Source organism: Bos grunniens, chromosome X (assembly GCF_055505025.1).
Source record: "Bos grunniens cultivar Pamir isolate PY7600 chromosome X, Bosgru_T2T1.0, whole genome shotgun sequence".
NCBI classification, from domain to species: domain Eukaryota; kingdom Metazoa; phylum Chordata; class Mammalia; order Artiodactyla; family Bovidae; genus Bos; species Bos grunniens.
Genome location: NC_141194.1, coordinates 88,998,899 through 89,025,868, shown reverse-complemented (window position 1 = coordinate 89,025,868; position 26,970 = coordinate 88,998,899). Strand labels below are relative to the sequence as shown.

The following is a 26,970-nucleotide window of genomic DNA, read 5'->3' as shown; positions in this document are numbered from 1 at the left end:
GGTAAAGAATCTGCCTGCTGATGCAGGAGATGCAGGTTTCATTCCTGGCTTGGGAAGATTCCCTGGAGGAGGAAATGTCAACCCACTCCAGTATTCTTGCCTGGAAAACCTCATGGACAGAGGAACTTGGTGGACTACAGTCCATGGGGTCACAGAGTTGGACACGACTGAGCATACAATATGAAGAGAAAAAAAATGACATTATATTCCTATATCACAGCTATAAAAATCAATGCCAGAGATATCAAATGCTTAAATATGATAGGCAAAACTTTTAGAAGAACTTACAGAAAGTATCTGTTTGCCTTTAGGATAAGGAAGCATCTTGTGGATAGCACAAAGAAATGGTAACCATAAAAGAAAGATTAATAAGCTTAACTACATTAAAATTAAGAACTTCTGGGACTTCCCTGGTGGTCCAATGGCTGACTCCATGCTCCCAGTGTAGAGGGCCCAGGTTCTATTCCTAATCGGGAAACTAGATCCCACATGCCACAGCTAAGAGTTTAAATGCCACAGGTAAAAAAGATCCTGCATGCTGCAACTAAGACCCAGCAGAGCCAAATAAATAAATAAAATAGTTTTTAAAGGATAAAACAAAAATTAAGAACTTTTGTCCATCAAAAGACACCCCCAAAAATTCAAAAACTGGGTGAAGATATTTGCAATAGTATAATCAACAAAGGTATGCAATATATATAAACAACTAATACAAATAAGAAAAAGGCAATCCAGTAGAAAAAATGTTCAAAAATATTAGGAGTATTTCACTAAAGAGGATGCATAGATGAACTATAGGTATATGAAATGTTGAACATAATTAGTCGTAAGAGAAGTACAAAATAAGACCACAACAAATTGCCATTTTGTATCATTAGATTGACAAAAAATAAGAAAGTTAGGAATTTCCCTGGCTGTCCAGAGATTAAGACTCTGTGCTTCCACTGCAGGAGTCACAGGTTCAATCCCTGGTCAGGGAACTAAGATTCCATATGCTGCGTGGTACAGCCAAAATAAATAAATAAATAAATTTAACAGAACCAAAATTTTGAGAGGATGTGGCTCAATGGAATTCTTGTACATTGCTGCTGAAACTGTTAATAGTTTAATATTTAATATTTAGTAAATATTAATAAATATTTATAATATTAATAAACTAAGTGAAGAGTTAATAAATACTACTTTAGAATAGTTTGGAATTATCCTATAGAGTGACTTCCCTGGTGGCTCAGACAGTAAAGCATCTGCCTACAATGTTAGAGACCCTTGTTCGATCCCTGGTTTGGGAAGATCCTCTGGAGAAGGAAATGGCAACCCACTCCAGTACTCTTGCTTAGAAAATCCCATGGACAGAGGAGCATGGTAGGCTCCTACAGTCCCTGGAGTCACAAAGAGTCGGACATGACTGAGCAAATTCTTCATCCTATACAGTGGAACATTTGCATATTTTATAATCCAGGTTTTCCCTTCTGGATATAATACCTTAGAAAGTATTTGCCTGTGTGTACAAGGAGATATGTCGAAAAAAATTCATAGTTACTGTTTGTTATGACAAAAGCTGGAAATAACCCATATGTCCAGCAATATGATCAAGAGTAAATAAAATTGTAGTATATCAACGCCCTGGAACATTATTCGCAGTAGAAAGGAGAAAAAAAAAAATGCTACACGCAGCTGCATGGATGAATTTTAAGACCATAATGTTAGGTGGGGAAAAAAGTAGCCCTAGAATACTACATTATGGTGTTACTCCATTCATTTAAAGTTCAAAAACAAATCCAAATAGTGTACTATTTGGGCAAAAACACTTAAGTGATTTTTTTTAAACCTTTTTAAAAATTTAAGTATATGGTAAAACACAAAGATAAGTGGATGTGATAATGTCAGAATAGATAGAAGAAAGCTATTGAAAATGATCTAGTTCTTAGGTTTAGTGGTGGACTCAAAGCATTCAATCTATTTTTTGCTGTGTGATATATACATGTGTATATTATTTTATATGTATATCATATTAAAGTAATATATTTCTTTTTCAGAAATCTGCCTGAATATTCGAGATTTTCCTAATATAACTATCATCCCAGAAAAGCAGGTGAAACCAGAATGGAGATTGCCAAAATTAAATCACCGTTTTGTTACAAGGTAAAATAGATTCTTGTAAAATATCTCAAATATGAATTTTCACTGTTAGTCACTGAAACAAGGTATTATAATTTGCTCAAAATCTACCCCAAATTATGCTGTAGCAGTTAAATAGATATGTATTTTCATTCGTATTTGTAGAATGCTTTTTTGCTATTTAAAAATAAAATATCTATTTAATAATTTTCCTTCTTTTAGATCAGAACTGGATAAGATGCCAAATAATTATATCTGTGATGTTATTGGAGTTTTGGTTTTTGTAGGAAGGGTCCAGCGGTCAAAAAAGAAGGGTAAGCTTCTGATATTGAAAGTCATAAAATGTATTTCAGTGAATAATTCTGTGTTCATATGTGCATAATCCATTGTCTTCATTTATTCTAATATTCTATCCATATAGATAGCCGTGAAGATTTTTGGTCATATCGCTGGATTCACATTGCTGACGGGACTTCAGAACAACCATTTATAGTGGAGCTGTTTTCAACATCTCAGCCAGAAATCTTTGAACATATTTACCCAAGTACTCAGTTCAAATATTATTATCATTTTATATTTGGAAATGGGATCATTAACTGAAAAAAATAGTAGAGTATACTAACTTACAGAATGCCATGATACTGAGCTAGCAAATTCAAGCAATCTGATAGCACATATAAATTTTTTTCTATATTAATATTATAAGTGGTATTATAGATATTAACTGTCTTCTGGTTTTCTATTCAGAATTAATTTGGGATTGAAACTAGTTTTTCAGAAAACAGGTGCTCTTATTAATTCTCACTTTTAGCATTTTAGACATAAAAACTTGAAATTCTGTGAAACTAAAGCATAGACCATTTCCTTTGTATCCGTTTGGAAACTGAATTAATAGACCCCATTTAAGACAATGAAGACTTTACTAATGTAGAATTAACTGGTAGAGGATTGGGAAACTATGTAATTAAATAATGACAGTGGTAAGTATGATGTCATTTGAGTATGAAATTAATATTAGGTTAATGGTGTTATACCACCTGGTCAATATTTTACTTACTTTGGTGTTGGTTTTTCCCCTTATATTTATTCATATACATAGGTATTTTTTCCACTACTTTCAAGACATTTAAAGTATGTCCTACTATGTATTTTATGTAACAACTTAGTCTACAAATCTATTTTGATGAGGAAAAATATATTTAATACTTTCTTATAACAACTTCAGTGAAATTTTTCCTTGTTTGAATTTGTAACATAAAGCTATTTTAGATATGGTGAGCTATTTTCCAAATAAGTATATGAATGAAATACTGATTGTTAAATGCTTGCCAAAATTGAGGAAATTCCCAATCTTGACTACATGTATTTTTTTTTTTTTGATCGACAACAACATAGAAATGGTAGAACATCAGGATATCTAGAGACCATATACAGGGCTGTTCTGCTACCCCTTTATTCTCTATTGTAAAATGGTATTACCCACTATTCAGATATTACTTCATTAGAATCCACCTTATGCTTGTGAGATTAAAATTTTAAAATATATGTATATGAATAGAACTAAACATTACCCCAACTATGATTGGAGGGGAGAGCAGAAAGAGAATTTTGACCAAAACCGAGGTACAGGTTTCCAAGGTAAGTGGGGCTATGACCTTTCATATAACTTCTCTCAGGGCATAGATGGTTGATAGTGATGATCGCTCATGACAATTTAGATGGGTTTTATGGCCAGATCCCTCTCTCTTTATAGCCACTATAGCTGTTTTAATAGCTAACTGACACAGGTTTTGGCAAATGATTTTTCACAGACGTGTTGACATGTAGTCACATTCTATTTCTTATGGAAACATGAAATATATCTTTTAAGAAAAGTTTATATGGAGCCTAGTGAGATTTACTCTAGTACAAGAGTTGACAACAATCACTATTCATTTTCATCTTTTGACCAAGAGTGAAGGAAAAAATTGTGAAATAAATGGTGAATATTAAGGAAGCTTCAGACCTATGAAGGAGAACATAACTAAGGATCTTCTGGAACAGTACCAGAATCCTTTGGTAGTAGGACATCTGTTTTACTTTATATGTGTGTGCTCAGAATCACAGGCTTTGGCGATACATGGTGCTGTGGAAGGCCCATGGTGTGTGCACGCTGGGGCACCACCGGCCCAGGGCCACTTTTTTTACTTTTCATTAAGGAAAGTGAAGAACTAAGGGGAAAACTTTTTCACTGCTTACTATATATTAGTTGCTCATAGATGTTACTTAATTTTGTACTTACAGTTACCTTTTAAAGAGGTGATGTTTTTACAAATTTATGGGTGAGGAAATAAAGGTCAAGAGAGATTTTAAACAGCTAGAAGGTGTTAGGTTCAAATATCTTATTTTTAGCAACCATGAACTTAGAATTAGAGATTTCTTTAGTATGCTTATGTCAGCATCTTTAATAATGAATACTCACATCTTTGTATAATTTTTGAAATAAATGAAAAACTGTATAAATCAAGAGAATTATTCTTAGTCATTTGAACAGATTTTCTTTCTTTTCATTGCTCCAAAATAAAGAACTAGTAAATGAGAGATACAGGAAATGAATTTATAGATATTATCATGCTCTAGGAAAATATTTATTCTCAAATGAGAGCTTACTGTTGATAGGAAATTGCAAGTATTTATATTTATTTCTTCATTTCCTGATTTGTAAGACAACTGTTTTGGGACATATAAGTTAAAATTTTAAAGATATTTTTGCATAAGTAAACTCTTCCTAAATAACCTGATAGTTACAAAACAGTTGATAGCTTTTGAAAGTGGTTGAAATCTGAAGACATGATAATCTCATTTTCAAGGATTCTTTTTAGTCTATCTAGTTGGTGAGGAAAGCCAACAGAAAAGAATATGTGGTAGAAGCCCTGTCTTTGAGATTTAAAGTCTAATTGAGATAAACACAATTAAAACACTTGCATAAACAAGTTCACATTAATAGTGTGTAGCCCTATCTGATGGAAAGAGTGAGAGTAATTTCGGGGATCAAGGTTAGATTGGGTTAATCAGTGAAAACATGGAGAAGCTCAGTTTTTTTTTTTTCTCTGTAGGAAATAACGGTTCACACTCAGTTGTGTGGCCAATTAAAAGACTTTCACTCTTCAGCTGTCCAGCAAGCAGGGCCTTCGGTTATGTGCAGCTGCTGTATTAATACTTGCTAAAGGAAAAGTGTTAGATCCTTGTTGCTCCAAGTGTGGTCAAAGGGCTAACAGCACTAGTATCACTAGTGCTAAGATCTCACTAAGCAAAGAATTTCAGGCCCCACACTAAAACTACTGAATCTGAATTTACATTTTAACAATTATCCCAAGTGATTCCTGAGTTCAGTAAAACTTGAGAAGTACTCTGTTAGATTGTGATCTAGGTATTTCCCTTTGAAATGCATAAATAATTTCATAAGTATTTTCTTTTCCTGCAGTGACATATTTCACGTGTACACAGCTGAAAGTTGTCAGAAATGATGATCAAGTACCTAAACTGCTTTACCTCACCACCACAAACGAGAGTCACATATTTATGACTGGTAAGCAATTTCTTTGTATATATTTAATTGGAAATCTAATATATTTTCTCTTCATTAAATTAAATTTTATTATAACATTCAACCACAAGATAGCCTTATTTTGAACTCCTTCACTATAAGATTGGTTTAACAAAGAGTAAGTGTGTGTGTGCACAGTAGTTGCTCAGTCGTACCTGCCTGTTTGCAACCCCATGGACTAGCCCACCAGGCTCCTCTGTCCATGGGGTTCTCCAGGCATGAATACTGGAGTGGGTTGCCATTCCCTTCTCCAGGGGATCTTCCTAACCCAGGGATCGAACCCGGGTCTTCTGCATTGCAGGCAGATTCTTTACCATCTGAGCCACCAGGAGGCCCCAACAAAGAATATACAGCCTATGAAATCTGTTGCTTCGAGATGATTTACAATTCAAGCAACAATTTTCTGACTTTCTGAAGAATTTCTGGAGAATTTTATGTCCTTTGGTTAACTTTAATTCCTGCTTAATGTTAAGTTAGATAATCATAAATGGCTTCACAGATTGAAGACTTGTTTGGCCCTGTATCACAATAAGGATTCAACTAACAGTAGTTTTAAAATGTTAAAATGAAAATGTATGTTAAATTTTGGTTCCCAGACTTGCATTTTACTTAACATAGCAAGCAAAGTCTCACTGCTTATCTATAAGTTTATTATTTTTTTCCATTCTCTCTGATAATGTGGGCAAAAAAATCAGACGAATGAGAGAGTACTGTGGAATGTTTTACTTACTAGAATGCTACCATCTTGGTAATTAGGAAATTTGTCAAAGAAGAGTGCTAGGAAGGATGTAATACACATCTTTGTTTATACCTCATTTTATAAATATGAATAATATCAGATCTAAAATATACTAATAATATCAGATGTAAATGACACTTAAGTACATTTCAAAAGCATGAGTTTAAATGCTGAGCTATATTCACAGAAAATTTAGTTCATATGTGCTATCATACCTTCAGGTTAATACATAAAAATTGGTTTTCTAAGAAGATGCTAACCAGTTGGATAGCTAGAAAAGTCCAGACTATTAGTTTTCTTTTTCTTCTGGCTTTTTTTGGTATCCTACAGACAGCTACAGTGTAGTCCACAGAAACTGTAGTATGTTTGATTTCCTTCTAGATTTAGGATTTATTTACCATCTTTGATAATTTTGTATGCATATTCAGTATAATTATGTGCTACATAGTGAATAAGTTGACTTCTTTTCTTGGTGACATGAGATTGATCTTATATTAAAATGTTTTTATACACAAAAAAGTCCAGGCGGTTTACTACAGTGATTTATTTTTTTTTTCCCTTATTTTTTACCCTTCGTGCAATGAGGTCATAAAGGCCAGCTGCAAAACGATGATGCCAAGGTAAAAAACTTTATCCAGTGGGTTAAAGAGAAGAACGATTCTGGAGAAGGGAAGAATACTGTTATAGGTGGATATTACCCCTATCCACCAGTGCCAGAGACATTTTGGAAGTATAGTAGTTCTCTTAAAGGTACTGATGAAATTACTAGTCGTTTATGATTATATGCTATATGTATGGTATATGCCTTGTCATTTAGTCATCTTTACTCTTTAATTTGAGTAGGCCAGAGTGTAGCAATACTCACTGTTAATAATTTGATCTTTATAAAGATATAAAAACATATGTCATGTCCCATAAAGGATATTTTGATTTTATTAGGCTGTAAAGAAAAAGGAATATAGACTGACTAAATGGAGATATCTTGATTTAAGGTCTTTGAGATCAAATCTGAGTTGGTAGATCCCAACTCTTATAATATTATTTAAATTAAACCTATGAAAGGATACATTGGACAATTTGATACCAAGATATAACTGTATTAGGCCACTTTTATGAAATGATACATAGATATCCCTTGGTATCCATAGGGGATTGGTTCAAGGAGCCCCATGGATACGTAAATCTTCAGATGTTCAAATGCCTTACATAAGGGATATACAGTGATTACAGTTGGCTCTTTGTATCTGAAGGTTTGCAAAACTTATAGATATGTGTATTGCAAAACTTGTGGATGACTGTGTATTGGATATAACATGGCTGAGGCTCCACCTTTAAATAAAAATGATATCAAAATTAGTGAGATTCAGAATAAGTACTGATGAGAGACATTAATTTATTTTAGTAGACTTAAAATATGATAGTTGAAAAGTTTAGCATATATTCTTTTTGAAAAGCTGTGAGATAATTTCACAGCTTTGGAAAAAAAGAAACTTTGAAATACTGATCTATCATTAGCTAAATATTGGCATCCTTCTATACTTCATAATGCCAGCAATATGTAGTATATGCTATATATAGCATATAGAATATAGAAAATATTAACATGTGTGCTTCTATGCAATGGCTAAGCAACACTTTATAGTTTGAAGTATGATATATAAATTGCATTCAATATGTAAAATTTCTGTTTCAAATTAAGACACCAGACTAGAAGACGGTATAACAATTTAACTGAAATGTATTTTGCCAGTTTTACCAACATCACCTAAGGGGATGCCAAATATAAACACAAAGTCTCACATATTTAAGTTATTAGCAAGTTTATAATTTTCATGTTGTGAAATTACATTGCAAATCTAATTCTTGTTTTTGTAATTTCAGTTCTTTAAAACTTACAATTTCCTTGGAATTACTCTTTTGCAGTTGAATCACTCTTGACAGCTATAAGTGAAGTAAAGGTGGAGATTGAATATCTGCAGTATAGGGAACAAAAGCGCATTGCAATTCAGGGAATAATTACGGTTATAAAGTATGTTCCACATCACAGTGCAACTCAAAGTGCCTCAGCATCTGAAACACTACGGGTATGGTGGCAGAGAATTAATAGTATATCTCTGAAAGCACTCTGATTGTAACCACAATTAGATTTATATCTTTTTTTAATTTAAATTTATTTATTTTAACTGGAGGCTAATTACTTTACAATATTGTATTGGTTCTGACACACATCAACATGAATCTGCCATGGGTGTACACGTGTTCCCCATCCTGAACCCCCCTCCCACCTCTGTCCCCATACCATCCCTCCGGGTCATCCCAGTGCACCAGCCCTAAGGATCCTGTATCGAACCTGGATTGGCAATTTGCTTCATATATGATATTATACATGTTTCCATGCCATTCCCCCAAGTCATCCCACCCTCTCCCTCTCCCACAGAGTCCAAAAGACTGTTCTATACATCTGTGTCTCTTTTGCTGTCTCGCATATAGGGTCATTGTTACAATCTTTCTAAATTCCATATATATGCGTTAGTATACTGTACTGATGTTTTTCCTTCTGGCTTACTTCACTCTGTATAATAGGCTCCAGTTTCATCCACCTCATTAGAACTGATTCAAATGTATTCTTTTTAATGGCTGAGTAATACTCCATTGTGTGTATGTACCACAGCTCTTTTATCCATTCATCTGCTGATGGACATCTAGGTTGCTTCCATGTCCTGGCTGTTATAAACAGTGCTGCGATGAACACTGGGGTACACATGTCTCTTTCAATTATGGTTTCCTCGCTGTGTATGACCAGTAGTGGGATTGCTGGGTCATAAGGCAGTTCTATTTCCAGTTTTTTAAGGAACCTCCACATGGTTCTCCATGGTGGCTGTATTAGTTTGCATTCCCACCAACAGTGTAAGAGGGTTCCCTTTTCTCCACACCCTCTCCAGCATTTATTGCTTGTAGACTTTTGGATAGCAGCCATTATGACTGGCATGAAATGGTACCTCATTGTGGTTTTGAGTTGCATTTCTCTGATAATGAGTGATGTTGAGCATCTTTTCATGTGTTTGTTAGCCATCTGTATGTCTTCTTTGGAGAAATGTCTGTTTAGTTCTTTGGCCCACTTTTTGATTGGGTCGTTTATTTTTCTGGAATTGAGCTGCAGGAGTTGCTTGTATATTTTTGAGATTAGTTCTTTGTCAGTTGCTTCATTTGCTATCATTTTCTCCCATTCTGAAGGCTCTCTTTTCAGCTTGCTTAGAGTTTCCTTTTTTGTGCAGAAGCTTTCAATTTTAATTAGGTCCCATTTGTTTATTTTTGCTTTTATTTCCACTATCCTGGGAGGTGGGTCATAGAGGATCCTGCTGTGATTTATGTCGGATAGTGTTTTGCCTATGTTCTCCTTTAGGAGTTTTATAGTTTCTGGTCTTACATTTAGATCTTTAATCCATTTTGAGTTTATTTTTGTGCATGGTGTTAGAAAGTGTTCTACTTTCATTCTTTTACAAGTGGTCGACCAGTTTTCCCAGCACCACTTGTTAAAGAGATTCTTTTCTCCACTGTATATTTTTGCCTCCTTTGTCAAAGATAAGGTGGCCATAGGTGCGTGGATTTATCTCTGGGCTTTGTATTTTGTTCCATTGATCTATATTTCTGTCTTTGTGCCAGTACCATACTGTCTTGATGACTGTGGCTTTGTAGTAGAGCCTGAAGTCAGGCAGGTTGACTCCTCCAGTTCCATTCTTACTTCTCAAGATTGCTTTGGCTATTTGAGTTTTTTTTTTTTATTTCCATACAAATTGTGAAATTATTTGTTCTAGCTCTGTGAAAAATACTGTTGGTAGCTTGATAGGGATTGCATTGAATCTATAGATTGTTTTGGGTAGTATACTCATTTTTCTGATCCATGAACATGGTATATTTCTCCATCTATTAGTGTCTCCATCTATTAGTGTCCTCTTTGATTTCTTTCACCAGTGTTTTATAGTTTTCTATATATAGGTCTTTAATTTCTTTAGGTTGATATATTCCTAAGTATTTTATTCTTTTAGTTGCAATGGTGAATGGAATTGTTTCCTTAATTTCTCTATTTTCTCATTATTAGTGTATAGGCATGCAAGGGATTTCTGTGTGTTGATTTTATATCCTGCAACTTTACTATATTCATTGATTAGCTCTAGTAATTTTCTGGTGGAGTCTTTAGGGTTTCCTATGTAGAGGATCATGTCATCTCCGAACAGTGAGAGATTTACTTCTTCTTTTCCAATCTGGATTCCTTTTATTTCTTTCTCTGCTCTGATTGCTGTGGCCAAAACTTCCAAAACTATGTTGAATAGTAGTGGTGAGAGTGGGCACCCTTGTCTTGTTCCTGACTTTAGAGGAAATGCTTTCAGTTTTTCACCATTGAGGATAATGTTTGCTGTGGGTTTGTCATATATAGCTTTTATTAAGTTAAGGTATGTTCCTTCTATTCCTGCTTTCTGGGGAGATTTTATCATAAATGGATGTTGAATTTTGTCAAAGGCTTTCTCTGCATCTATTGAGATGATCATATGGCTTTTATTTTTCAATTTGTTAATATGGTGTATTACATTGATTGATGTGCAGATATTGAAGAATTCCTGCATCCCTGGGATAAAGCCCATTTGGTCATGGTGTATGATCTTTTTAATATGCTGTTGGATTCTGATTACTAGAGTTTTGTTAAGGATTTTTGCATCTATGTTCATCAGTGATACTGGCCTATAGTTTTCTTTTTTTGTGGCATCTTTGTCAGGTTTTGGTATTAGGGTGATGGTGGCCTCATAGAATGAGTTTGGAAGTTTACCTTCCTCTGCAATTTTCTGGAAGAGTTTGAGTAGGATAGGTGTTAGCTCGTCTCTAAATTTTTAGTAGAATTCAGCTGTGAAGCCGTCTGGACCTGGGCTTTTGTTTGCTGGAAGATTTCCGATTACTGTTTCAATTTCCGTGCTTGTGATGGGTCTGTTAAGATTTTCTGTTTCTTCCTGCTCCAGTTTTGGAAAGTTGTACTTTTCTAAGAATTTGTCCATTTCTTCCACGTCGTCCATTTTATTGGCATATAATTGCTGATAGTAGTCTCTTATGATCCTTTGTATTTCTGTGTAGTCTGTTGTGATCTCTTCATTTTCATTTCTAATTTTATTGATTTGATTTTTCTCCCTTTGTCTCTTGATGAGTCTGGCTAATGGTTTGTCAATTTTATTTATCCTTTCCAAGAACCAGCTTTTGGCTTTGTTGATTTTTGCTATGGTCTCTTTTGTTTCTTTTGCATTTATTTATGCCCTAATTTTTAAGATTTCTTCCTTCTACTAACCCATTTTTTCCTTTTCTAGTTGCTTTAGGTGTAGAGTTAGATTATTTATTTGACTTTTTTCTTGTTTCTTGAGGTATGCCTGTATTGCTATGAACCTTCCCCATAGAACTGCTTTTACAGTGTTCCACAGGTTTTGGATTGTTGTGTTTTCATTTTCATTCGTTTCTATGCATATTTTGATTTCTTTTTTGATTTCTTCTGTGATTTGTTGATTATTCAGCAGCGTGTTGTTCAGCTTCCATATGTTGGCATTTTTAATAGTTTTTCTCCTGTAATTGAGATCTAATCTTACTGCATTGTGGTCAGAAAAGATGCTTGGAATCATTTCAGTTTTTTTTTTAATTTACCAAGGCTAGATTTATGGCCCTGGATGTGATCTATCCTTGAGAAGGTTCTGTGTGCGCTTGAGAAAAAGGTGAAATTCATTGTTTTGGGATGAAATGTCCTATAGATATCAGTTAGGTCTAACTGGTCTATTGTATCATTTAAAGTTTGTGTTTCCTTGTTAATTTTCTGTTTAGTTGTCTATCCATAGGTGTGAGTGGGGTATTAAAGTCTCCCACTATTATTGTGTTATTGTTAATGTCCCCTTTCATACTTGTTAGCATTTGTCTTACATATTGTGGTGCTCCTATGTTGGGTGCATATATATTTATAATTGTTTTATCTTCTTCTTGGATTGATCCTTTGATCATGATGTAGTGTCCTTCTTTGCCTCTTTTCACAGCCTTTGTTTTAAAGTCCATTTTATCTGATATGAGTATTACTACTCCTGCTTTTTTTGGTCTGTGTTTGCATGGAATATCTTTTTCCAGCCCTTCACTTTCTGTCTGTATGTGTCCCCTGTTTTGAAGTGGGTCTCTTGTAGACAACATATATAGTGGTCTTTTTTTTGTATCCATTCAGTCAGGCTTTGTCTTTTGGTTGGGGCATTCGACCCATTTATATTTAAGGTAATTACTGATAAGTATGATCCCATTGCCATTTACTTTGTTGTTTTGGGTTTGAGTTCATACACCCTTTCTGTGTTTCCTGTCTAGAGAAGATCCTTTAGCTTTTGTTGGAGAGCTGGTTTGGTGATGCTGAATTCTCTCAGCTTTTGCTTGTCTGTAAAGCTTTTGATTTCTCCTTCATATTTGAATGAGATCCTTGCTGGGTACAGTAATCTGGGCTGTTGTTTATTTTATTTTATCACTGTAAGTATGTCCTGCCATTCCCTCCTGGCCTGAAGAGTTTCTATTGAAAGATCCGCTGTTATCCTTATGGGAATCCCCTTGTGTGTTATTTGTTGTTTTTCCCTTGGTGCTTTTAATATTTGTTCTTTGTGTTTGACTTTGTTAATTTGATTAGTATGTGTCTTGGGGTGTTTTGCCTTGGGTTTATCCTGTTTGGGACTCTCTGGGTTTCTTGGACTTGGGTGATTATTTCCTTCCCCATTGTAGGGAAGTTTTCAACTATTATCTCCTCAAGTATTTTCTCATTGTCTTTCTTTTTGTCGTCTTCTTCTGGGGCTCCTATGATTCAATGTTGGGGCATTTAATATTGTCCTGGAGGTCTCTGAGATTTTCCTCATTTCTTTAAAATCGTTTTTCTTTTTTCCTCTCTGATTCATTTATTTCTACCATTCTATCTTCTACTTCACTAATCCTATCTTCTGCCTCCCTTATTCTACAATTTGTTGCCTCCAGAGTGTTTTTGATCTTATTTATTGTGTTATTCATTATATATTGACTCTCTTTTATTTCTTCTAGGTCCTTGTTAAACTTTTCTTCCATCTTCTCAGTCCTTGTCTCCAGGCTATTTATCTGTGATTCCATTTTTTTGTCAATATTTTGAGTCATTTTCCCTATCATTATTCAGAATTCTTTATCAGGTAGATTCCTTATCTCTTCCTCTTTTGTTTGTTTTGGTGGGCATTTATCCTGTTCCTTTACCTGCTGGGTATTCCTCTGTCTCTTCATCTTGTTTCTATTGCTGTGATTGGGGTGGCCTTTCTGTATTCTGGCAGTTTGTGGAGTTCTCTTTATTGTGGAGTTTCCTCGTTGTGGGTGTACAGGTGGCTTGTCAGGGTTTCCTGATTAGGGAAGCTTGTGTCGGTGTTCTGGTGGGTGGAGCTGCATTTCTTCTCTCTGGAGTGTAATGAAGTGTCCAGTAATGAGTTATGAGATGTCAGTGGGTTTGGAGTGACTTTGGGCAACCTATATATTGAAGCTCAGGGCTGTGTTCCTGTGTTGCTGGAGAATTTGCGTGGTATGTCTTGCTCTGGAACTTGTTGGCCCTTGGGTGGTGCTTGGTTTCAGTGTAGGTATGGAGATGTTTGATGAGCTCCTGTCGATTAATGTTCCCTGGAGTCAGGAGTTCTCTGGTGTTCTCAGGGTTTGGACTTAAGCCTCCTGCTTCTGGTTTTCAGTCTTATTTTTACAGTAGCCTCAAGACTTCTCCATCTATACAGCACCATTGATAAAACGTCTAGGTTAAAGTTGAAAAGTTTCTCCACAGTGAGGAACACCCAGAGACATTCACAGAGTTACATGGAGGTTTTCAGTCTTATTTTTACAGTAGCCTCAATACTTCTCCATCTATACAGCACCATTGATAAAACGTCTAGGTTAAAGTTGAAAAGTTTCTCCACAGTGAGGGACACCCAGAGACATTCACAGAGTTACATGGAGGAGAGAAGAGGGAGGAGGGAGTTAGAGGTGACCCAAATGAGATGAGGTAGAATCAAAAGAGGAGAGAGCAAGCTAGCCAGTAATCACTTCCTTATGTGCACTCCACAGTCTGGACCACTCAGAGATGTTCATGGAGTTAAACACAGAAGAGAAGAGGGAGGAAGGAGACAGAGGTGACTAGGAGGAGAAGGGGAATCAAAAGTAGAGAGATAGATCCAGGCAGTAGTCAGTTCCCTAAGTGTTATCCACTGCCCAGAATACCCAAAGAGTGTCACAGAGTTAGGTAGAGAAGAGAAGGGGGAGGGAGGAGATAGAGGGGACCTCGTGGAGAAAAAGGAGAGTCAAAAGGGGGAGAGAGCAATCAAGCCAGTAATCACACTCCCAAGTAAAAATGGGTACTGAGGATTGGGTTCTTAAAGGTACACAATTGATAACAAATACCAAAAAGCAAAGATTAAAAATCTAGAGTAGAGGTTGGATTTTCTAAAATACAATATTAAATAAAAAAAAGTCACAAAAATTATCACACACACACACAAAATTATCACACACACACACAATATATATAAAGTTTGCTTTAAAAAGTAGGGTCCTTTTTTTGCAAAGTAATGGTAGGTTATAAAAATGAAAATTAAAGGAGTAATAGAGGACTTTAAAATTTTTTAAAAATTAAAAAAAAGAATGATAGTAAAAATAGTAAAAATATATCTAGGACTTTCTCTGGTGGCGTTGTGGGCAGTGTTGGGTCATTTCATTTTTGGATAGTTCCTTGGTCCGGCTTATATTTCTCAAGGTCTATATGCCCCTTCCTATGTAGTCGGTACTAACTACAGGGTTTTAATCTATTGCATCTGTCACTTCCAAAGCGGTTCCCTCTGTTTTAGCTTCTTCTGTTTGCTGGTCTCTTCAGTGTCTGATTTCCGCCCTGACACAAGGGGGCGGTGTTGGACACTTCTTTAGGCTCACTTGTGTAGTGCTGTGTGGAGAGAGGGACGCTGCAAACAAATAACACTGGCGTGTGCTTGCAGTGTCTCGGCAACACTGGGTTTGCCACCGCTCATGGTGCGTGTACCCTCCCTGCCCACACTGCTCAGGCTCTAGGTTGCTCCGCCGGGAACCGTCTGAGGCCAGCCCTGGGCTGCATGCAGCTGCCAGGTCTAACCCGCTCAGGTTCAGGTGCTGGGGTAGTCCTGAGAGGCACAGATTTGGTTGGGCCTGCATTTTGTGCCCTTCCCAGGTCCGAGCAGCTCAGGTGATCAGGTGTTTGGCGAGCGCGGTCGCTGCAACTTATCGCTTCCCCCGTCCCTGTCGCTCAGTTTTCTTGGTGTACATCCAGTGCACCTTCTCAGGCGGATGTTGACCGTCGAGAACCCCAAGAAGTCTTAGTTAGCAAAGAAGCCTGCTTGCAGTTTTGTAGATAATGTCTCTCTAGGGCTGTGATTGCCCCCTTCCAGCTCTGGCTGCCTGTCACCGGAGGGGTATGGTCTGCAGCAGGCTAGCTCTGTTCAGTCCTTTGTTCTGTGAGTGGGCCTGGCGGTGTCTTAGGTTAGGGCTTTTCACGTGGTAGCTATCCCCGAGTCTGGTTTGCTGTCCCAGTTAGGTCCCTCAGATTGCCCTCGGGGCATTCAGGCCCGGTCCTTACTCTAAGCAATGCAGCCCGCGCCTCCCTGCCCAGCCCCAACTTGCTATGGCGGATGCAGGTGTCTGCACTGCTTCACCACTGGGGGAGTTACCGTTGGGCACGTAATCTGTGGGTTTTAATTATTTATTTATTTTTCCTCCCGGTCATGTTGCCCTCTGTGGTTCCAAGGCTCGCCACAGACTCGGCAGTGAGCGTGTTTCCTGGTGTTTGGAAATGTCTCTCTTTTTAAGACTCCCTTCCCGGGATGGAGCTCCATCCCTATCTCTTTTGTCTCTCTTTTTGTCTTTTATATTTTTTTCTACCTCCTTTCGAAAACACTGGGCTGCTTTTCTGGGTGCCTGATGTCCTCTGCCGGCATTCAGAAGTTGTTTTGTGGAATTTACTAAGCGTTTAAATGTTTTTTGATGAATTTGTCGGGGAGAGAGTGGTCTCCCTGTCCTATTCCTCCACCATCTTAGGACCGCCTCCCCGGCATTGTATCTTGTACAATTCATTCAGAACTCAAATGTATTAACTCTTAATGATGTAAACCTAAAAGGAAAAGCTTCATTTTTAGTTTGTTTTCTTTTTATGTCATTTATTTTGGAGCAGTCTGGACTAAAGTCACAGCCTCTGATATTTCCCTAGGCCCTCCAAACTTGGTATTTTGGTTTTGCTTTCTATGTAATATGAACCTGTCATGATAGCATTTATTTAGATTTCCAGGTCGTATTTTTGACTACATTCATTTCTTACCTTATGTCCAGGCCGAAAGTATATGTACATTCCCACTGGAAGTTTTTAGCTCTATTGTCAGACTTGGCAGTTCTACCCAAATTTTATTAAGAAGTAGCAATGACTCTTGGAGGATAAATGCTGTAGAAGAGGCCACTTCTGAACTCTAGGCAAAATCAAGACAAATTAATTTTTTCCATGAGTTTGTGTTTTTAAAAGTTATTTCTAAGATTACTATTCTTATGGAAAGAAGCATCTAATCCAACTTTACAGTTACATAAGAAAGACTTTTGTTTATCTTTTTGAAATATGTTACTAGCAGTTAGATTAAGATAAATCAACTTTATAAAAGCATTGTTATGATTACAAAGTTTTGTCACAACTCAAGTTACGAAAAATGGATATGCTAAAAGTGTAGAGTCTTTTAAGAGAGAAATAATTCTTGTGAATTAGTTTAAAATGTTTTCTTCAAATTTTTGTTTTTAGAATGCTAAGCGACCCTCAACATCTGAAGCAGCTAGAAAAGAAAGTCAAAGTCAGGAAAAAGATGGTAAACGTCATCACGATGATGGTTCTGGGAGATCTCAATGTCATTCTGCATGTGCAAGTTCAAACCCTGTCCCGAAGAAAAGAATTACACAAACCCCAAGTGGCAAACAGTAAGTCATTTGTATTAAGTATATACATAGCATATGCTTTTTCATTTTTTCTATCGTATAAAATGAGCAGTGCTACTGGAAGTTGTATAGTTTTCTACAGCTGCCAAAGTCCAAGATCAAGGTATAGGCAGGGTGGGTTCCCTCTGAAGGCTATGAGGAAGAATCTGTTCCATGCATCTCCCTTAGCTGCTAGTGGTTTAGTGGCAATCTTTAGCATTCCTTGGCTTATGGAAGTTATCACTTGAATCTCTGCCTTCGTCTTCACATGGCATTCTCCCTGTGGCTGTATATGTGTCCAAGTTTTTCTTTAAGGACACCAGCCATATTGGATTAGGGAACCACTCTGGAGTACCAGTCTACTCTAGTATGAACTCATCTTAACTGATTACATCTTCAATGACCCTACTTCCAAATAATGTCATATTTTTATGGTCATTGAACATGTAATTGGTTACATATTGGTAGTCAGGGTGGTGTTTGGCAGGAACATAATTTAGTCCATAACAGTCTGCCCCTCTAAAAACTCATGTCCTTCTCACATACAAAATACATTCACTCCATCAGAACATCCCCCAAAGTCTTAATCTATACCAGTATTAACTCTCATTCCTAAATATCATATAAATCTTATATGGATGAGATGCAGGGTGTTTCATCCTGGAACAAAATTCTTTTCCATCTGTGAGCCTATGAAACTATGAAACTATTACCTTCCAAAATACAATGGTGGGACAGACATAGGATAAGTATTCCCCATTTCAAAAGGGAGAAATTGGGAAGAAAAAGGAGGTTATGGGCCACAGGCAAATTTGAAACCTAGTGAAGCAAATACCATTTGGCTTTAAGGCCCCAGAATTATCCTCTCTGGCAGAGTACTGTGTCCTTTGGGCCCACTGAGATGGCAGCCCTACCCCCATGGCACTGAGTGGTGGCCCTGCACTCTGGAACTGAGAAAGTGGCCCTGGCTTCTGGAATTCAGGAGGTGTCCCTGCCTTCTAGAACGGAGGAAATGGCCTCACTTCTCAGGGTCATTTTCCCATTTTCTTGAAGGATAATACTTGATCACAGCTAGATATCTCTGTCAACTCATTTCCTGACTGTAGAATCCCAGAAGTCCAATGGCATTGCATTCCTGCATTTCTTCCCACTTATGTTCCTTTCAGTTGAAGCTAATAGCATGCCTACTGAGTTGGTTGACTGGATCCACAAGTCGTAATCTCTTGGGCATATGGTTATCTAGCAATGTTCTTAGTATGCTTCCCAAAGCAAGCTTTCATATGTTTTCCAATATGAAAGGCTGATAATTTTTCAAGTATTGATAGTTCTTTTTTTTTTTCATTTTTATGTCATTTTTTTATTTTTTGGCCATGCTGCACAGCTTGTGGGATCTTAGTTCCCCACCCAGGGATTGAACCCAGACCCTTGGCAGTGAAAGTGTGGAGCCCTAACTGCTGGACCTCCAGGGGATTCCTTGATTCTTTTTTTTTCTTAACAATTCCTTTTCAACTCTTCTCCCTTCTTGTATTTTACTATAAGCATTAAGAAGAAACCAGACTGTGTCTTCAACACTTTGCTTAGAAATCTCTTCATCTAAATATACAAGTTCATCTTACAGATGTTTCACTTTCCATCCAACAGAACAGTTTGGCCACATACTCTGCCACTTTGTATCAAGGATTATCTTTCACCCAGTTTCCAATAACATTTCTGTCTGAAACCTTACCAGAAGCACATTTTACATTCACATTTCTAGTTCTGTTCATGACACTGAATGTATTCTCTTAGACAGCGGAAACTTTCTCTACCACTCCTTTTCTTTCAGAGCCCTCAAGAGATTCTCCTTCAAAATCCATATTTTTACCAACATTCTCTTCAGGGCTTTCTAGGCTTTTTATGTTATGCACCTCAAAAATCTTCCCAACCTAGGGAATGAACTCACATCTCTTGGCATCTCCTGCATTGTGCATGGATTCTTTACTACTTAGCCACAGGGAAAGCCCCCTTCACTTAATACCCAATTCCAAAGCAACTTCTATGTTTTTTATGTATTTTTTATAGCAGCACACCACTTACTGATACCAAAATCTGTATTAATTTTCTAGGGCTGCTATAACAAAGTACCACAAACTGTTTGACTTATACAACAGAAATTTATTGTTTCACAGCTTTGTAAGTCCAAAATCAAAGTGTCAGTAGAATGGATTCCTTTTGAGGGCTGTGAGAAAGTCTGCACCATGCCTTACCCCTAGCATCTGGTGATTTGCTAGCCATCTCTGGCTTTCCTTGGCTTGTATAAACATCACTCCAATCTGTGTCCAAATTTCCCCATGTGGTAAGGGCATCAGTCATTGGATTAAGGGCCCACTCTACTCTAATATGACCACATCTTAACTAAATTACACCTTCAATGACCCTATATCTAAGTAAGGTCAAATTCCAAGGTAATGGGGATTAGGACTTCAATGTGAATATTGAGGATGCATACTTCAACCCATAACATAAGCTCTTATCTGCCATATTCAGCATGGAGTAATTGAATGTAAGTTTAAAGTAGGGAATTACAAAAAGGAAATAACCATTTTTGTCTTTTTTTAATTCTGCATATAAGGGAGATCATATAGTATTTGTCTTTCCTAGTCTGACTTATTTCACTTAGTATGGTAATCTCAGGGTCCATCCATGTTGTTACAAATGATAAGATTTCATCTTTTTATGGCTGAGTAGTATTCCACTGTATATATTACATCTTTATCCATCTGTTGATGAGCACTTAGATTATTTCCATTATCTTGGCTGTTACCAATATTGCTGTTGTGATCATAGGGGTGCATGTATCTTTTCTATTTTTTAAATTTTTTGACCATGCCATGCATCTTGCAGGGTTTTAGTTCTGCAAACAGGTATCAAACCCGTGCCCCCTGCAGTGAAATCACAGAGTCTTAACCACTGGACCACCAAAGAAGTCCCTGCTATCTTTTTGATAATAGATGTTCTGACAGGTGTGAAGGTTTGAGATGATAATCTCATTGTGGTGTTCATTTGCATTTCCCTGATAATTAGTGATGTTGAACATCTTTTCCTGTCCCTGTTTGCTATCTGTATGACTTCTTTGGGAAAAAGTCTATTCAGGTCCTCTGCTCATTTTTTATTCAGATTGTTTATTTTTTTGAAGCTGAGTTGTATGAGTGTTTTATATATTATGTATCTTAACCCCTGATGGGATATATGATTCGCAAATACCTTCTCTTATTTGGTAAGTTGTCTTTTCATTTTGTTGCTGGTTTTCTTTCCTGTGCAGAAGCTTTTTAGTTTAATGTAGTCACATTTGTGTTTATTTTTGGTTTTGTTTCCCTTGCCTGAGGAGACCTATCTATAAAGATAATTCTAAAACCAAGGTCAAAGATCATACTGCCTGTGTTTTCTTCTATGAGTTTTATAGTCTCAGGACCTACACTCAAGTCTTTACTCTATTTTGAGTTAATTTTGTGTGTGGTTGGGGATAGTGGTCCAGTTTCATTTTTTTGCATGTGACTGTCCAGTTTTCCCAATACCATTTATTGAAGAGATTTCTCCCACCACTCTATGTTCTTTGTTCCCTTGTTATAAATAAGTTGTTCATATATGTATGAGTTTATTTCTGAGATCTCAGTTCTGTTTCATTGATTTATGTGTCAGTTTTTCTGCCAATACCATACTGTTTTGATTATTATAGCTGTGTATATAGTGTGAAATCAGGAAGTATGATACCTCCAGTTTTGTTCTCATGATTGCTTTGGTTATTTGGGGTCTACTGTGGTTCCAAATAAATTTTTGAATTTTTTGTTCTATTTCTGGGAAAAATGTCTTTGGGATTTTTATAGGAATTGTAGTGAATCTGTAGATTGCTTTAGGTGATATGGACATTTTAAATTAGGAAGCATTCCCTTCAATTTTTTGGAAGAATTTTAAAAGGTATTAAATCATCTATGGATGTCTGGTAGAATTCACCTATGAAGCTGTCTGGTCCTGGAGTTTTGGTTTGGGGGTGGTTTTTTATTACTGTTTGATCATTTAACTGATCGCTATACTAGTGTTCAGTCTACTCAGATTTTCAGTCATTGAAGCTTGTATGATTCTAAAATCTGTCCATTTCTTCTAACTTGTCCAATTTTGGGAATGAAGTCTATTTTGTCTGATATAAGTATGGCTACACCTGCTTTCTTTTGTCTGCATTTTGCTTGAAGCATCATCTTGCATGCCTTCATTTTCACCTTATATTTCTCTTTTTAGAGTTGAGATGAGTCTCCTGGATACAACAAATAATTGTGTCTTGCTTTTTTTAATATAAACTTATTTATTTTAATTGGAGGCTAATTACTTTACAATATTGTATTGGTTTTGCCATACATCAACATGAATCCGCCACGGGTATACACATGTTCCCCATCCTGAACCCCACTCCCACCTTCCTGCCTGTACCATCCCTCTGGGTCATCCGAGTGCACCAGCCCCAAGCATCCTGTATCATGCATCGAACCTGGACTGGTGATTTGTTTCATGTATGATATTATACATGTTTCAATACCGTTCTCCCAAATCATCCCACCCTCTCCCTCTCCCAAAGAGTCCAAAAGACTGTTCATACATCTCTGTCTCTTTTGCTGTCTCACATACAGGGCTATCGTTACCATCTTTCTAAATTCCATATATATGTGTTAGTATACTGTATTGGTGTTTTCTTTCTGGCTTACTTCACTCTGTATAATAGGCTCCAGTTTCATCCACATCATTAGAACTGATTCAAATGTATTCTTTTTAATGGCTGAGTAATACTCCATTGTGTATATGTACCACGGCTTTCTTATCCATTCATCTCCTGATAGACATCTAGGTGGCTTCCATGTCCTGGCTATTATAAACAGTGCTGCGATGAACATTTGGGTACACATGTCTCTTTCAATTCTGGTTTCCTCGCTGTGTATGCCCAGTAGTGGGACTGCTGGGTCATAAGGCAGTTCTGTTTCCAGTTTTTTAAGGAACCTCCACATGGTTCTCCGTGGTGGCTGTACTAGTTTGCATTCCCACCAACAGTGTAAGAGGGTTCCCTTTTCTCCACACCCTCTCCAGCATTTATTGCTTGTAGACTTTTGGATAGCAGCCATTATGACTGGCATGAAATGGTACCTCATTGTGGTTTTGAGTTGCATTTCTCTGATAATGAGTGATGTTGAGCATCTTTTCATGTGTTTGTTAGCCATCTGTATGTCTTCTTTGGAGAAATGTCTGTTTAGTTCTTTGGCCCACTTTTTGATTGGGTCGTTTATTTTTCTGGAATTGAGCTGCAGGAGTTGCTTGTATATTTTTGAGATTAGTTCTTTGTCAGTTGCTTCATTTGCTATCATTTTCTCCCATTCTGAAGGCTCTCTTTTCAGCTTGCTTAGAGTTTCCTTTTTTGTGCAGAAGCTTTCAATTTTAATTAGGTCCCATTTGTTTATTTTTGCTTTTATTTCCACTATCCTGGGAGGTGGGTCATAGAGGATCCTGCTGTGATTTATGTCGGATAGTGTTTTGCCTATGTTCTCCTTTAGGAGTTTTATAGTTTCTGGTCTTACATTTAGATCTTTAATCCATTTTGAGTTTATTTTTGTGCATGGTGTTAGAAAGTGTTCTACTTTCATTCTTTTACAAGTGGTCGACCAGTTTTCCCAGCACCACTTGTTAAAGAGATTCTTTTCTCCACTGTATATTTTTGCCTCCTTTGTCAAAGATAAGGTGGCCATAGGTGCGTGGATTTATCTCTGGGCTTTGTATTTTGTTCCATTGATCTATATTTCTGTCTTTGTGCCAGTACCATACTGTCTTGATGACTGTGGCTTTGTAGTAGAGCCTGAAGTCAGGCAGGTTGACTCCTCCAGTTCCATTCTTACTTCTCAAGATTGCTTTGGCTATTTGAGTTTTTTTTTTTTATTTCCATACAAATTGTGAAATTATTTGTTCTAGCTCTGTGAAAAATACTGTTGGTAGCTTGATAGGGATTGCATTGAATCTATAGATTGTTTTGGGTAGTATACTCATTTTTCTGATCCATGAACATGGTATATTTCTCCATCTATTAGTGTCCTCTTTGATTTCTTTCACCAGTGTTTTATAGTTTTCTATATATAGGTCTTTAATTTCTTTAGGTTGATATATTCCTAAGTATTTTATTCCTTTAGTTGCAATGGTGAATGGAATTGTTTCCTTAATTTCTCTTTCTATTTTCTCATTATTAGTGTATAGGCATGCAAGGGATTTCTGTGTGTTGATTTTATATCCTGCAACTTTACTATATTCATTGATTAGCTCTAGTAATTTTCTGGTGGAGTCTTTAGGGTTTCCTATGTAGAGGATGATGTCATCTGCAAACAGTGAGAGATTTACTTCTTTTCCAATCTGGATTCCTTTTATTTCTTTCTCTGCTCTGATTGCTGTGGCCAAAACTTCCAAAACTATGTTGAATAGTAGTGGTGAGAGTGGGCACCCTTGTCTTGTTCCTGACTTTAGAGGAAATGCTTTCAGTTTTTCACCATTGAGGATAATGTTTGCTGTGGGTTTGTCATATATAGCTTTTATTATGTTGAGGTATGTTCCTTCTATTCCTGCTTTCTGGGGAGATTTTATCATAAATGGATGTTGAATTTTGTCAAAGGCTTTCTCTGCATCTATTGAGATGATCATATGGCTTTTATTTTTCAATTTGTTAATATGGTGTATTACATTGACTGATGTGCAGATATTGAAGAATTCCTGCATCCCTGGGATAAAGCCCATTTGGTCATGGTGTATGATCTTTTTAATATGCTGTTGGATTCTGATTACTAGAGTTTTGTTAAGGATTTTTGCATCTATGTTCATCAGTGATACTGGCCTGTAGTTTTCTTTTTTTGTGGCATCTTTGTCAGGTTTTGGTATTAGGGTGATGGTGGCCTCATAGAATGAGTTTGGAAGTTTACCTTCCTCTGCAATTTTCTGGAAGAGTTTGAGTAGGATAGGTGTTAGCTCGTCTCTAAATTTTTGGTAGAATTCAGCTGTGAAGCCGTCTGGACCTGGCTTTTGTTTGCTGGAAGATTTCCGATTACTGTTTCAATTTCCGTGCTTGTGATGGGTCTGTTAAGATTTTCTATTTCTTCCTGCTCCAGTTTTGGAAAGTTGTACTTTTCTAAGAATTTGTCCATTTCTTCCAAGTTGTCCATTTTATTGGCATATAATTGCTGATAGTAGTCTCTTATGATCCTTTGTATTTCTGTGTTGTCTGTTGTGATCTCTTCATTTTCATTTCTAATTTTATTGATTTGATTTTTCTCCCTTTGTCTCTTGATGAGTCTGGCTAATGGTTTGTCAATTTTATTTATCCTTTCCAAGAACCAGCTTTTGGCTTTGTTGATTTTTGCTATGGTCTCTTTTGTTTCTTTTGCATTTATTTATGCCCTAATTTTTAAGATTTCTTCCTTCTACTAACCCATTTTTTCCTTTTCTAGTTGCTTTAGGTGTAGAGTTAGATTATTTATTTGACTTTTTTTCTTGTTTCTTGAGGTATGCCTGTATTGCTATGAACCTTCCCCATAGAACTGCTTTTACAGTGTTCCACAGGTTTTGGATTGTTGTGTTTTCATTTTCATTCGTTTCTATGCATATTTTGATTTCTTTTTTGATTTCTTCTGTGATTTGTTGATTATTCAGCAGCGTGTTGTTCAGCTTCCATATGTTGGCATTTTTAATAGTTTTTCTCCTGTAATTGAGATCTAATCTTACTGCATTGTGGTCAGAAAAGATGCTTGGAATCATTTCAGTTTTTTTAAATTTACCAAGGCTAGATTCATGGCCCAGGATGTGATCTATCTTGGAGAAGGTTCCGTGTGCACTTGAGAAAAAGGTGAAATTCATTGTTTTGGGATGAAACGTCCTATAGATATCAGTTAGGTCTAACTGGTCCATTGTATCATTTAAAGTTTGTGTTTCCTTGTTAATTTTCTGTTTAGTTGGTCTAGCCATAGGTGCGAGTGGGATATTAAAGTCTCCCACTATTATTGTGTTATTGTTAATGTCCCCTTTCATACTTGTTAGCATTTGTCTTACATATTGTGGTGCTCCTATGTTGGGTGCATATATATTTATAATTGTTTTATCTTCTTCTTGGATTGATCCTTTGATCATGATGTAGTGTCCTTCTTTGTCTCTTTTCATAGCCTTTGTTTTAAAGTCTATTTTATCTGATATGAGTATTGCTACTCCTGCTTTCTTTTGGTCTCTGTTTGTGTGGAATCTTTCTCTAGCCCTTCACTTTCTGTCTGTATGTGTCCCCTGTTTTGAGGTGTGGGTCTCTTGTAGACAACATATATAGAGGTCTTGTTTTTGTATCCATTCAGCCAGTCTTTGTCTTTTGGTTGGGGCATTCAACCCATTTACATTTAAGGTAATTATTGATAAGTATGATCCTGTTGCCATTACTCCATTGTTTTGGTTTCAAGTTTATACACCCTTGTGTTTCCTGTCTAGAGAAGATCCTTTAGTATTTGTTGGAGAGCTGGTTTGGTGGTGCTGAATTCTCTCAGCTTTTGCTTGTCTGTAAAGCTTTTGATTTGTCCTTCATATTTGAATGAGATCCTTGCTGGGTACAGTAATCTGGGCTGTAGGTTATTTTCTTTCATCACTTTAAGTATGTCTTGCCATTCCCTCCTGGCCTGAAGAGTTTCCATTGAAAGATCAGCTGTTATCCTTATTGGAATCCCCTTGTGTGTTATTTGTTGTTTTTTCCTTGCTGCTTTTAGTATTTGTTCATTGTGTTTGATCTTTGTTAATGTGATTAATATGTGTCTTGGGGTGTTTCACCTTGGGTTTATCCTGTTTGGGACTCTCTGGGTTTCTTGGACTTGGGTGATTATTTCCTTCCCCATTTTAGGGAAGTTTTCAACTATTATCTCAAGTATTTTCTCATGGTCTTTCTTTTTGTCTTCTTCTTCTGGGACTCCTATGATTCGAATGTTGGGGCAGTTAACATTGTCCCAGAGGTCTCTGATGTTGTCCTCATTTCTTTTAATTCGTATTTCTTTTTTCCTCTCTTACCCATTTATTTCTACTATTCTATCTTCTACTTCACTAATCCTCTCTTCTGCCTCCTGTATTCTACTGTTTGTTTCCTCCAGAGTGTTTTTTATCTCATTTATTGCATTTAGTTCAGTTCAGTTCAGTTTAGTCGCTCAGTCATGTCTGACTCTTTGTGACCCCCTGAATCGCAGCACACCAGGCCTCCCTGTCCATCACCAACTCCCAGAGTTCACTCAGACTCACATCCATCGAGTCAGTGATGCCATCCAGCCATCTCATCCTCTGTCATCCCCTTCTCCTCCTGCCTCCAATCCTTCCCAGCATCAGAGTCTTTTCCAATGAGTCAACTCTTCGCATGAGGTGGCCAAAGTACTGGAGTTTCACCTTTAGCATCATTCCCTCCAAAGAAATCCCAGGGCTGATCTCCTTCAGATTGGACTGGTTGGAT

General features: G+C 36.8%; 1 protein-coding gene across 2 annotated transcripts in view; it reads left to right on the top strand.

Annotated features, from left to right (window-relative positions):
- RADX (RPA1 related single stranded DNA binding protein, X-linked) overlaps positions 1–26,970 on the top strand; it is a 101,438-nt gene that overhangs the window by 30,390 nt on the left and 44,078 nt on the right. For both annotated transcript variants that reach the window (XM_086389676.1, XM_086389674.1), the window contains exons 4-10: positions 2,037–2,142; positions 2,341–2,432; positions 2,540–2,662; positions 5,582–5,686; positions 7,029–7,193; positions 8,367–8,527; positions 17,287–17,459. In XM_086389676.1, the coding sequence (XP_086245802.1) occupies positions 2,037–2,142; positions 2,341–2,432; positions 2,540–2,662; positions 5,582–5,686; positions 7,029–7,193; positions 8,367–8,527; positions 17,287–17,459 (925 nt within the window). The remainder of the gene's footprint in view (positions 1–2,036; positions 2,143–2,340; positions 2,433–2,539; positions 2,663–5,581; positions 5,687–7,028; positions 7,194–8,366; positions 8,528–17,286; positions 17,460–26,970) is intronic.